The 13,171-nt window shown below is 42.5% G+C and overlaps 1 protein-coding gene across 2 annotated transcripts in view; it reads right to left on the bottom strand.

Annotated features, from left to right (window-relative positions):
- Window positions 1–12,097, bottom strand: part of JAM2 (junctional adhesion molecule 2) — a 68,672-nt gene extending 56,575 nt beyond the window's left edge. The window contains exon 1 of one of the 2 annotated variants that reach the window (XM_007117920.4): window positions 11,415–12,097. In XM_007117920.4, the coding sequence (XP_007117982.2) occupies window positions 11,415–11,637 (223 nt within the window). In that variant the 5' untranslated portion in view covers window positions 11,638–12,097. The remainder of the gene's footprint in view (window positions 1–11,414) is intronic. The other variant, XM_028494480.2, reaches the window with a different exon arrangement.
- Between the last annotated feature and the right edge of the window lie 1,074 nt (window positions 12,098–13,171).

Here is a 13,171-nt window from a genome sequence, read left to right as displayed (position 1 = left end):
AGCGGCCATGGCTCATGGGCCCAGCCCCTCCGCGGCATGTGGGATCTTCCCGGGCCGGGGCACGAACCCGTGTCCCCTGCATCGGCAGGCGGACTCTCAACCACTGCGCCACCAGGGAAGCCCTTCTGGGATTTTTATTACTAAAAAGTTATGTAATTTTATGAAGCTAAGAGGCAAATAAACAAACATTTAAACTCCAGGTTACTTACTTTTATTTAACTAATTATTAAAGAACCACTATGTGCCAAGCACCTCGCTAGGTGCTGGGGACACAAAGATGTGTTGTCTCTGCACTCAGAGAACTCATAATCCAGATGCACGTGTAAAATGGTAACTGTACAGCCCAATAAGTGCCGTAAGGGAACTAGGAACACGCCAAGAGCACCAGAATTATAATAAGCAGTAGACTTTGGCTTTGAAAAATGGATGACTTGGAAAGACTTAAAAGAAGAGGTAAGAGATTTTGGACTTAGACCTTCAGAGAGGACTTGCGTTTGGCAACATGGAGAACATGTGAACAAGGACGACAACAACAGTAGAAGAGATGGAGGCTGGGAGGAGAAACATTGTATCTAGATAAAATGGCATAGAGGTTCACTCCCTTACACTTACACACACACACACACACACACACACACACACACACGGCACAAACACAAAAGAACCTGACTTCTTCTGGGACCAAAAGCATTATATGGGGTTATAGTACAATGATACCATAGCTCCAATCATTTTATGTAAAACTTTTATATATTTAATGGCAAGCCCACTGTGTTTAGATTATTGGATTAAATAATAATAACCAGTAATTAAATTATTGGATTGAATAGATCAGTGTTTATTTACACTTGAGTCATTGTTTATTTCATTATGTCCATTCTACTTCTGATTAGAATCCATTCCTATTTTAAAGTGACTCTAGAGCATTTTTTTTAAACATAAACACAATTCTCTCTTTTCAAATTTAGCACTTTCCCAGTAGCTCAACGTGTTCCAATTTTATGTGTGGTCATTACTTCTTTCCTCTCCTTTAAAAATAGCAGCAGCTTGCACTTGTCTGTAAATCCTAGCTGGTGCTGGTGTCTCTGTCCTCTCTGGCCCTTACTCTCTTCTCCTTTGGAATTTTTCACTGGGTCTAGGTTGGAATTTTTCCCTTTCTAGTTTTGATCACTGGTTTGGGAGTTTATTTCCCTCTGTTTTGTTATAGCACTTGGTTTCACTACTTACATTTAGTGGTTTTAACTAGAAGACAGTCCCTACTGCATCTTGGCATAGGGTTTTAAAAAGGCCTCTTCAAGATGTTATCATGAGTCCTGTTTGTCGACCCAGCTTTGGGTTGTGGCTTTAGTTACTGGTAAAAATAGATACTTTGTAGGAAAGCACAGAATATTATACACAATATGATTTGATCTGTTGGAAGGTGCAGAACATTAAGCACAGTCATTTTGATTTTTATTTTTAAAGAAACTATACAGGTATGCTCATATATGCTGGAACTACATTCCCCCCCCCACGATTTTTCTGGAATCACATGCAAGAAACTTAAGAGTGGGCTACTTCATTGATGAGGAAGTGGAGAAACGGGAACCCTTACACACTATTGGTAGGAATGTAAATTGGTGCAACCACTGTGAAAAACAGCATGGGGGTTCCTCAAAAAACTAAAAACAGAGCTACCATATGATGCAGCAATTCCATTTCAGGGCATACATCTGAAGAAAACAAAAACACTAATTCAAAAAGATACATGCACCCCAATGTTCATAGCAGCATTATTTACAGTAGCCAAGATATAGAAGCAACCTAAGTGTCTATCAACAGATGAATGGATAAGGAAGATGTCTCATACACACACACACACACACACACACACACACACACACACACAAACATTGCAATATTACTCAGCCATAAAAAGAGAATGAAAATTTGACATTTGCAACAACATGGGTGGACTTGGAGGGTATTATGCTTAGTGAAATAAATAAGAGAAAGACAAATACTGTATAATATCACATATGTGGAATCTAAAAAATAAAACAAACTAGTGAATATAACAAAAAAGAAACAGACTCACAGGTATAGAGAACGAACTAGTGGTTACGAGAGGAGGCTGTGAGGGAAAGGGACAACATAGGGGTAGGAGATTAAGAGGTACAACCTACTATGTATAAGATAAACAAGCTACAAGGATATATTGTACAGCACAGGGAATATAACCAATATTGTATAATAACTATAAACGGAGTATAACCTTTAAAAATTGTGACTGTCGTATATCTGAAACTTATATAATGTTGTACATCAACTATACCTCAATTAAACAATCAGATTAAAAGAATGGGAGTGGAATAAAAATCAGGACTGTAAAGGAGACAGTTCTCATTTGATAACTTTTCTGTGATGTTCGAATTCACCATATACATAAATTATGCTAGTTGAACATGTAAGTAGATGCATTTAACAGTGATCTATTTTTGTCTTTGATCACGTCCATCATAAAGTATTGAGCAAGTTTTCATCGTGTGAGAAAAGCTAAAACTGAAAACAGCAGGTGACTGTTTTGACAAGATGTGAGCCAGCAAACCGGAAACACCTTGCATAAAAGAGAGAGACCAGCTAGGCTTCTTCACTGTGTACAAATATAAAGACAAATTTGTCCCAAAATGTCCCTGTGAGGCATTTTGAAAACTAAAACAAAATAGAAAATCCAACGAAACAAATAAAATCTTGAGTCCAATGACATGAGAGAGAGAGAGAGAAAGACAAGACTCTTTAGTTAAGGACTAAAACTCATGTCAGTTATGCTCACGAGGATCCTTGCTCAGGGCTTATGGAGCCCAGACAGTGGAAAGCTAAGAGAGTAGCTCTTTTTCTTTTTTAAATCATTCAAGAGCACTTCATTTACTCACATAGAGTCCCCTCTTGTACGTTTCCCCACTTCCAGTTTCTAGAAGGAAATATTTGACATTTTTCTCCACAAAGTTTCTTTCCCAGTGGGCTGTTAGCAGTGTCAACAACAGCAGTAGGAGATCCTCTGAAGATCTGGAGAACGCAGTTGAACAGGCATAATAACCCGTTTACTTAGAGTAAAATGAAGTGTTTACCTCTATTTTCAACAGTTTTAGAGAATTTCTGGGAGGAAAATTATGGTTTAATCAGTACTCGTAGAATTCTGTCCCGTAGAACATTATACAGTTCTGTGGTTGTACTTCGGGAACCGTTCAAAATTGTTTCTGAAAAATATATTTTTTTAATTATTATTTTTTTATTGAAGTATAGTTGACTTACAATGTTGTGTTAGTTTCAGGTATTCAACAAAGTGTATATATATATATATATACATATATATATATTCTTTTTCAGATTCTTTTCCACTATAGGTTATTATAAGATATTGAATATAGTTCCCTGTGCTACATGGTAGGTCCTTGTTGTTTATCTATTTTATATATAGTAGTGTGAATCTATTAATCCCAAACTCCTAATTTATCCCTCCCTGCCCTTCCTTTTTAGTAACCGTAAGTTTGTTTTCTATGTCTGTAAGTCTATTTGTTTTGGAAATAAGTTCATTTTAGATTCCACATATAAGTGATATTATATGCTATTTATATTTCTCTGTCTGACTTACTGCATTATTTCATTCTTTTTATGGCTGAGTAATATTCCACTGTATATATTTACCACATCTTCTTTATCCATTCATCTGTCAATGGACATTTAGGTTGCTTCCATGTCTTGGCTATTGTAAATAGAGCTGCAATGAACACTGGGGTGCCTGTATCTTTTCAAATTAGAGTTTTTGTCTTTTCCGGATCTGTGCCCAGGAATGGGATTGCTGGATCATATGGTAAGTCTATTTTTAGTTTTTTAAGGAACCTTCATACTGTTTCCATAGTGACTGCACCAATTTACATTCCTATCAACAGTGTAGGAGGGTTCCCTTTAACAGAGCAGCTCTTGGGCTTCCCTGGTGGCGCAGTGGTTGAGAGTCTGCCTGCCGATGCAGGGGACACGGGTTCGTGCCCCGGTCCAGGAAGATCCCACATGCTGCGGAGCGGCTGGGCCCCGTGCTGGTGGCGCAGTGGTTGCGCGTCCGCCTGCCAATGCAGGGGAACCGGGTTTGCGCCCCGGTCTGGGAGGACCCACATGCTGCGGAGCGGCTGGGCCCCGTGAGCCATGCCCGCTGAGCCTGCGCGTCCGGAGCCTGTGCTCCCCAACGGGAGAGGCCACAACAGTGAGAGGCCCGCGTACCGCAAAAAAAAAAAAAAGAAAAAAGAGAGCAGCTCTTGACCTACTTCACAGGACTAGGTCCAGGACAGTGTTTTGCTTCTCTCCTCATAAAACATAAGAACAATTCAAACTGCAGAACACTGCTGACCCACTCGTTGGTTTGAAGATCCTGAGTAGGGTTCTGTGGGCCTGTCAGCAGGCATTTATTTGAGCACACACATCCTCTCTCTCTCTCTCTCTCTCTCTCTCATGCACACACTCATACCCTTAGTAACATAGAAGGCCACTCTTCTTCCCATCACAATTAATCAAATCACCCTCCAAAGGGTGGCAGCTTGGTGAAACTCTAAAAACACTTAAAACAATACTGATGGAAGACAAACTCAGGTATTGGAAAAGAGAACAACACTGAAACAAGAGAAATAGTAACCCAAAGAGCTACTGTTTTACGTTTATATGCTGGGAGCTGAACAAAAAGTTGGAAACACCTGCAGTATACATGATTTTTTGTTTTTTAATTCCTTAAAAACCAAAGAACAATTTTTCTCAAATCCCTGATTAATTAACTACACTTCAAACAATAAAACAATTTTCTGTGGGTATATGTATATGTTTAATGATACACGTTTGTGTATGTATATATTTCAGGAAACCATATAAAAGACATACTTAGGAAGTAATTGCCTGGACCACTCCAATCGCTGGTCTCCCTACTTCCAACTTCCCACTTACCCATTTTGCCCATTCTCTACCCTGCAACCACTGTGTTCTCTTTTTGAAATGCAAATCTGACTGATATTCAGTGTTTAAAAGCCTTCAATGGCTTCTCCTTACTTTAGGGTAAATTCAAAATCCTAACTGTGTCTCACAAAGCCCTCCAGAGCCTGGTTTCTGCCTCTCACCCTCCCCTGCTCTCCATACTCTGGCCTTAAAGAACTTATTTTATTCCTTTTCCCTCTTCCTGAACGCTCTCCCCCAAGGACATCTGTGCGTGCTGTTGGCGCCATCAGAAACGGTCTCCCTCATCTTCTTTACCTGGTTACAAGTATAATCCTTTCATAGATAGATAGATACAGATGTATGTGTGTGTATTTTGTAATAAAACTTTAAAAAACACATTCTAAAAAAATTCTTTTTTTAACATTTTAAAGTTTTTAATCTAACATTTTAGTTACTTTATTTTATCTTACTTTTTGGCCATGCTGCGCGGCTTGTGCGATCTTAATTCCCGACCAGGGATTGAACCAGCGCCCACTGCAGTGGAAGCGTGGAGTCCTAACCATTAGACCGCCAGGGAATTCCCTAAAATAAACTCTTAAAATAATAAAAGTAAATAAAACAGGCCGTTTAAACTAGTACAGTACTTATGAAACAGCCTATTTGTCTATGACTCAAAAATGTCAGAAATCCATTTTAAGTGATAATATGAATGTTTAACTTCATTGCCCCCAAATTTTAACAATAATAACAGTAACAGGTTTTAAAGTGTTTTATACATGTGAACACATTTCTTTCTCCCTAAACCTCTATGAGGTAAGTACTGTTATTGGGATTATCCCCATTACAGATGGGTCAACTAACACACACAAAAGTCAAGTAACTTGCACAAGGTCACAGAGCTAGTAAGTGAGCAGAGTTCAGCATCAGAGTACGTGCTCTTTACCACTACACTATGCCATCTGAAATACAGCTCAAGAAATGCAAATCTATAACACTATGAAGTTTAATTTAAAGGGAAGAGTTATGGTTGCTCCACAGGCTCTAGAATGTTCTTGGCCACAACACTGATTACACACATCCTAATTTTGGTTGCTGTGGTAGGCAAAATAATGCCCCCCCCCTCAAGGTGTCCACATCCTAATTCCAGGAACCTATAAATATGTTACCTTACATGGTAAATAGAAAATAAGGTTGTAGACGGAATTAAAGTCACTAACCAGCTGATCTTGAGATGAGTAGATTATTCTGGATTACCCAGGTGGGCCTGATGTAATTTTAAGGGTCCCTATAAGTGGAAGACGGAGGCAGAAGAGAGAGAACCAGAGATATGGCAGCCTGGCATTGCTGGCTTTGCATCTGGAGGAATGGGGCCATGGCTGGCCTCTAGAGGCTGGAAAACACATGGAAACAGATTCTCCCCTAGACTCTCCAGAAGGAACACTGCCCTTCCCAAACCTCGATTTTAGCCCAGTGAGACCTATTTCACACTTCTGATCTCTAGAAATTTAAGATAATAAATTTGTGCTGCATTAAATTTATCGTAATTTGTTACTGCAACAATAGGAAACTAATACAGTTGGGCTTATTTTTTCTGAGTTCTGACCTCAGTAACACCTTCCAAGAAAGTAGTGCCCAGTTTTGAGTTTTCTTTTTCTTCTTTTGCCAAAGAAAGCACTTGACCCAGATTATGACTCACCCTCATCTTCCTCGAAACATCAATCTGGGGGGCTGCCCTGGTGGCGCAGTGGTTAAGAATCCGCCTGCCAGTGCAGGGGACAGGGATTCGAGCCCTGGTCCGAGAAAATCCCACGTGCCGCGGAGCAACTAAGCCCGTGCAACACAACTACTAAGCCTGCGCTCTAGAGCCCACAAGCCACCACTACTGAAGCCCGTGCGCCTAGAGCCCGTGCTCCGCAACAAGAGACGCCACTGCAGTGACAAGCCCGCGCACCGCAACGAGGAGTAGCCCCGCTCACCGCAACTAGAGAAAGCCCGCGTGCAGCAACGAAGACCCATCCAAAAATAAAATAAATAAGTTTATTTTAAAAAAACATCAATCTGGAGATACAGGTGGCCTGGAGTATCGGCTCAGCAGTGGTGTCACTACATTGTTATGGGATGTAAAGAAATGTTATTTTAAACAATGGCTTTTACAGATTTCTGCTGTTCTGACTTTAACAAACACAGTGGCTCTTGCCTCTATGGTCTACTACATCTTCTCCACCAAAGAGGCCCACTGGAGAAGGACCGTGTGATAGAAACCATGGGCAGAGCAAATGTGTGTAAATTCACACGGGCTTCTCTCATTGAACTGCTCATGTGGAGGGGTAAATGAGTGTCCTCAGCCATAGGGAACTCACTGTTCTCTTTATGCTGATATTTTTGCTTTTGACATCTTCCTTTTTAATGTCATGTCTGTTACTGTCTTAAAATGATTATCAGGACTACCAGCAAGCACAATTTGACCTTTGCATTCATCCTGACTATGTCAAGATGGAACCAGTTCTCTTCAGCAAGTTGATTATGATGCTTTGCTCTTAATAATGTTGACAGAGGGCAGAATTTTCCTGGCACCTGTTTCCTGGAGTGCTGTTTTGGGTCAATTCCATCATAGAGGCAGAACTTTGTAATTTTGCAGAAGATACAAACCTCTCTCCCCTCTCCACGGTCCTTGTCAGTTGATGAGAGATTACAAACGCAGGCCGAGTTGCCTGGCTTGGGTTCCAGTCTAGATCTGAGGACCAGCTGCCACCAGCTGTGTATTGCCAAGAACAGCACACTGCTCTCGTTCCCATTCAACTCCTTTTCTTACATGTTACCTCAGAGAAATCTGACATCTCACCTACGTAGAATAAGTTAGGGCTTCATGATTTATAATACAGTCATTAACTCTGCCCATACATTTCTTCCACCCACTCCACCTTCTCCCCTTCCCCTTCGACAGGTGTATATTATTTACCCATACTATTAACCAAGCACTTTGCTCAGCGCTGGACATACAGTAGTGAGCAAACATTAAGAAATTTCTTCCCACATGGAGCTTCTATTTTAGTGGGAAAGAAAGATATAATTCAACTAAACACACAAATAAATGTCCACCTATCAACAGGTACACTGAAATCATAATTTAAATAACAGCAACAACAACAAAAAGCAATCCTCCTGACAACCAAAAAGAAACAAAGAATATTGACAGATAGAAGTAAAAGGAAAGAATGGGAATGAGCATGGTATTATACACATCAGGATTGAGACAAAAGAGTGCTACAGTTGTATTTGGGATGAATATCAAGAAGGTGAGTATATAATTAGAGCATAAGGAATCCACTGTCTTTTCTTGAATGAAGATGGCAAAAAGAGTTAAGTGCTCAGAAAAATGAGAGTGAAGGCCAGCTATCTAATGCAACAAAGTCTCTGGTCTTCAAATCCCAGTTCCAGCTCTTTCCAGCCTAGATAAGTGAGCTTAGACAAGTAACTTAGCTTTCCTGAGCCTTAGGGTCCCTACCTGTAAGTTGAAGATACGTTCTATCTCATGCATTTGTTGAGAACTTAAAAAGAGAAAACATGCAGGAAAGTCCTAGGAACAGTGTGATACGTAGGTAAGCCTTCAGTACAGTTTTTGGATCTGAACGTGAAACCTGAGTGGATAAATCACAAATAGGACGGTGGAGTGAAACTTAGCCTCAAAGAACATTCTTGCTTTTTCAACAACACCCTAAAAGCAATGAATGTACCTAGTGCCCAGATCTTGGTTTCTAATACCATTCTCCAATCAAAGGAACCAGGGTTCCTTGGAGCAGTGGCTGATTCTGGAACTGGAGCAGAAAATATACAGGATCAGCCTGGAGCATTTTGTGGGACCAGAAAGTAAGGAAGTGCTAAAAACAAACAAACAAATAAACAAACACACATATATACACAATGATGGGGGGATGTCAAAGGGACACAGGAACCAATTTTAAGACCTCCCAATGGCCAAAGCTGGACAATCTAAAATAAATAAAATAGTATTGGACTGTAATCCAGAGTGCAAAATAAATATTGATGAGCTTATACTGATATAAAAAAAATAGATGAATGAATGAATGGAGTGGGGGGAGAGACATCTCTCAAGCAGAGAAATTCCAAGTAATTTATGGAGCTACTCCACTCTCAAGGAGGTACAGTATAGCTCTTCTTCCTTAAGTGTGGGTTGTACATAGTGATTTCCTTCCAAAAAATACACTATGGAAAGTGGGGGGGGGGGGAAGGTAACCCATGGAGATACCTGGCATACACTACTCGACCAGGTGATAAAGGTTAACATCAATAGTGATAAGTTATGGTCACAGTATGTACCCTTGATATGATGTGATGAAAATGATACTTCACCTCGGAGATCTCCCTCCAAGAAAACCATAAACCCAGTCCAGTCATGAGAAAAATATCAGAGAAATACCAATTGAGGGACATTCTACAAAATATTTCGCCAATACGCCTCAAACCTGTCAAGGTAATAACAAAACAAGGGAAGTCTGAGAAACTGTCACAGCTAAGAGGAGCCTGAGGATACATACAGGATTACTAAATGTACTGTGGTGTCCTGGATGGGATCCTAGAGCAGAAAAGAACATCAGGGAAGAATGAAGGAAATCTGAATAAAGTATGGACTTCAGTTAATAATAATGTATCAGTATTGGTTCTTTAATTGTGACAAATGTATCACACTAATGTAAAATATTAATAATAGGGGAAAGTGGGTGTGGTGTATATGGGAACTCTCTATACCATCTTTGCAATTTTTCTTTAAGTCTAAACTGTTATAAAATTAAAAAAGTTTTTAAAAGCAAAGAAAACATTCTTGCAATACCAGGCCTTTTGGCATCCCAGGAACAATACAGAAAAGATCCCTGCACACCTCAAAATTAATTCCCTGTAGGAGTCAGGGTTAGGAGGGCCAAAGTGTTAGCTTTACCCAAAGCTTGAAAAAGCGCTTATTCTGCCTATTCATCCAAGCCTGTGTTTGCCTCTGCGCTATTCTTGGCTACAGTTTCAAACTTAGGGTGTATTGTTTCTATTTTGATTACTGTATAGGAATACCCGAGTAAAATAATTTTCTCTGTTTTTAATTAGTGATAATTCTACACTAAAGTCAGTCCTTTTTATTTCAAATTTAAGACTGTCAGTGAAATACATAACTTTCCCAGTAGTTGTGTTACAATTCCTCCAGTCTGCCTCTTTGTTGCCTTTCGGCATTAGTGATTTTTTTGTCGGTGTGTTCAACATGATACCAATTGATCTGTCAAAATTGCGTAATGGTTTTTATTGTGAAGCCTTGACTTCTTGGTTTGATTTCCTATAATATAGGTCAGCACATGCCCCCTTCACTGAGACAACTTGCACCTTCTTTCCCCACTCAGGGACAAAAACTCACACCACGCTGAGCTGAGCAATACTCACTTAGGCAATGAGAGCTCGAGAAAAAGTCATTGTTTTATGCTGTAAGACACACAACCTGCAGGTTATTTTAAGTATTATATTACCAGAACTTGAATAGCAACAATAATGCATTCTATTAAAAATAAATAAAAGGAAAGTAAAAAGAAAAAAAAGGAAAAATGAAAGAAAAAGGAAAACTTCGTTTCTCAAGTGTGCTAAAGATCTATTGTAATCTCCTCCATTTTTCTAAAAAGTTAACGCGAGGAAAACAAAATAATTGGAAACATTCCCAGGAGTTTAAATCTTACGAGCCCAGAATCCCTGAAAATCCTGTTTAGAACCATCCCGTGAAGTTGGCTTTGGGACGTCTCCCGCTACTGCACCAGAGCTTCTGTATCTTTCTAACAATCATCCCGTTGGACGTCCCCTGAGGACACAGCAGCTGGCTGGAGCGCCCAGACCAGACTCCTCTGACTGAATGTAGATGTGCAGGTGGAGAGGATACAAGTAATTCTGGCTCAGCAGCCAGGAATTCCCTCCCACCTCGCGTCCCAAAAGTGCACTGCATATTAGCGGCACAATTGGGACCCTCAAAAGCCAAGAAAATTCTAATAGTGCCTCCTGCTCTAGTGCTAAGAGTGTGGCCGGCGCCTGCCTCCGAGTGATGCCATCTTGGGATCTTAGCATCTTCTAAGGAGTTAGTGAGTTTTGCATTCTATTCACGTCTCCGTGTCTTTGAAAACTTAACCCAACTTTGCAAGAAGATGAGAACCTGCTGGTGTGGACCCTTAACTTTCTCTAACTAGAACTGACAAAATCAGATGCGATTTACACTAAACCGAAGACCTCCGGTCCCCCGCCGCAGACGGCACCCCCGAATTCTGGGCTCGCTGGGTGTCAAGTCAGCTGCCCCGCGGCAGACCTTCCGTCCGGGGCCCCAGAGAAAGCCCTTCGCCAGCGCCGAGCGTAGTAGGGGCTGGAGGTTTGGGGGAGCTGGTCTCAGCAGGAGTGGGTGGGAGGGTGGCGGTACCCCAGCAACTTACAGTCCAGGGCGACCACCAGGTAGCGCAGCACCAGCAGGAGGAGGCGGTGGCGGCTCCTCCTCGCCATCTTCGCGGGGTCGGGAGCTGCCGGCTCCTCGGAAGCCGAGGGTCCCGGCGGCGGGAGCGCGGGAGCGCGGGAGGCAGCCCGGGGGGGCACTGAACTTCTCCGCGCGGGAGAGGAGCGACTCGTGCGGGGGAGGGGCGGGGCGGGGCCTGATGGCATGTCAGTTTCCCCCTTCCAGGGGCGTCTTCTTAGCCGGCTGCCTAGAGGCGGGTCTGGCCTAACCAGGGACCTGGGGGGGCGGGGGTCTGGACAGTTCTTTTTTTGGGGGGGGGCGTGTGGGGGAGGTTGGGACGGGGCGGGCCGAGGAAGCCGGACGAGGTGTCGGCTGGGTCCTAATGAGGGGGCCGGAGGAGGCGACGGGCGGAAGGGAAGCCCTGGCGGGGCGGGCGGCCCCCGCCCCCGCGCCGCCGGGATTGATCGGCTTTGTGTCTGGTCCGGCGCGGGGCTGCCAGCTGTCCCCCAGGGCGAGGAGCCCGGGCGCGGGAGGCGCTGGCCGCAGGGCTTGGGGGTGGGGCGCGGAGGAGGGGGGACTGCGCCTGCCTTGCTCCGACTCCTCTCTTCCCCTCCTTGGCACAAAACTTCTTTGGGGGTTTTCAGCCTAAGGGTGGAGATTTTTGGAAAATTTCTGGCCAACCCGCGAACCTGCGGGGGAGGCGCTCCGGGGAGATGGGGTTCGCCGGCTCCGCCTTGGAGGCGAAGGGGGGAAAAAAGCAATCAAGACTCGAGCTGGAAGGCAGGACTCAGATTTTAGCAATCGCCTTGGCCTCTTCTCGGTGTAAGCTTTCTGCTTCTTTGGAGAGTTGAGGTGTGTTTTGTGTTCTTTGCTTTTCACGTGTCAGACTTAGAAGTTCATCTAACGGTATGAAATATTTATCATGTTTCTTTCCAGTTATATAACTGCCGCCTGTGGAGTTTTCCACATGTTAAAACTCTACAGCTGCCCTTTGTCAGGTTTATTTTTGGTCTACAGTGCTTTTAAAAGCGAAACCCATTATGAATGCTCTGTTGCGTGCTTTAAAATTGACCCGCACTTACAGTGCACCCCAGTGCAAGGGCTAAACAGGCAATTTTTATATTTACTCCTAGGGACCGAAAATGTCTGCTGCATTCAACAGTACTGACAGGTCTGGAAAAAGACCATTCCCAAGAGAAGAAATAGTTATACTTTTTTTTTTCTTTTTAAACGTAGAATAACGGATAAATTTCTGTGTAGAAGACAGTTGATTTAGTGGTGTGCACACGAAGAATTTAGTTAGCTCAGTGGACAAAGGCAACCAGAGTTCAGATATGCAGAGCTGTGAGGAGTGAGCATCTCTGCTGTTTCCTTGGTGACAGTGATGGAAGCTTAATGCCCATGGCGGGAGAGGGGCAGAGGACCCAGAAAGGAAAGCCAAAATGGCAAAAATGTGAGAGCTGTACTCTAGTCAAGCAAGGAGAAAGGGTACAGATTCAACAACAGGCTTACGCTAGTTTCTCTGGGCAGTAACAAGAAAGATTTAATACTTTACAAGAAAAGTTGTCGGCACCCTCTTTTCTCATTCTTGCCGCAACTATCTGCCTCTTTTGCTCCTTGCTAAAGATACACCCACACAAAAGGGGTACTTTTTAAAAAAATTCTGTGACACCCTATGTGAATAATTGATTCACTCAGCTATCTGTCCCCCAGTCAAGGCATTTGTCAAATAGCTACAAT

This window comes from Physeter macrocephalus, chromosome 1 (assembly GCF_002837175.3).
Source record: "Physeter macrocephalus isolate SW-GA chromosome 1, ASM283717v5, whole genome shotgun sequence".
Lineage (NCBI taxonomy): Eukaryota > Metazoa > Chordata > Mammalia > Artiodactyla > Physeteridae > Physeter > Physeter macrocephalus.
The sequence above is the reverse complement of the archived record's forward strand: the minus strand, read 5'-3'. Positions and strand labels throughout refer to the sequence as shown.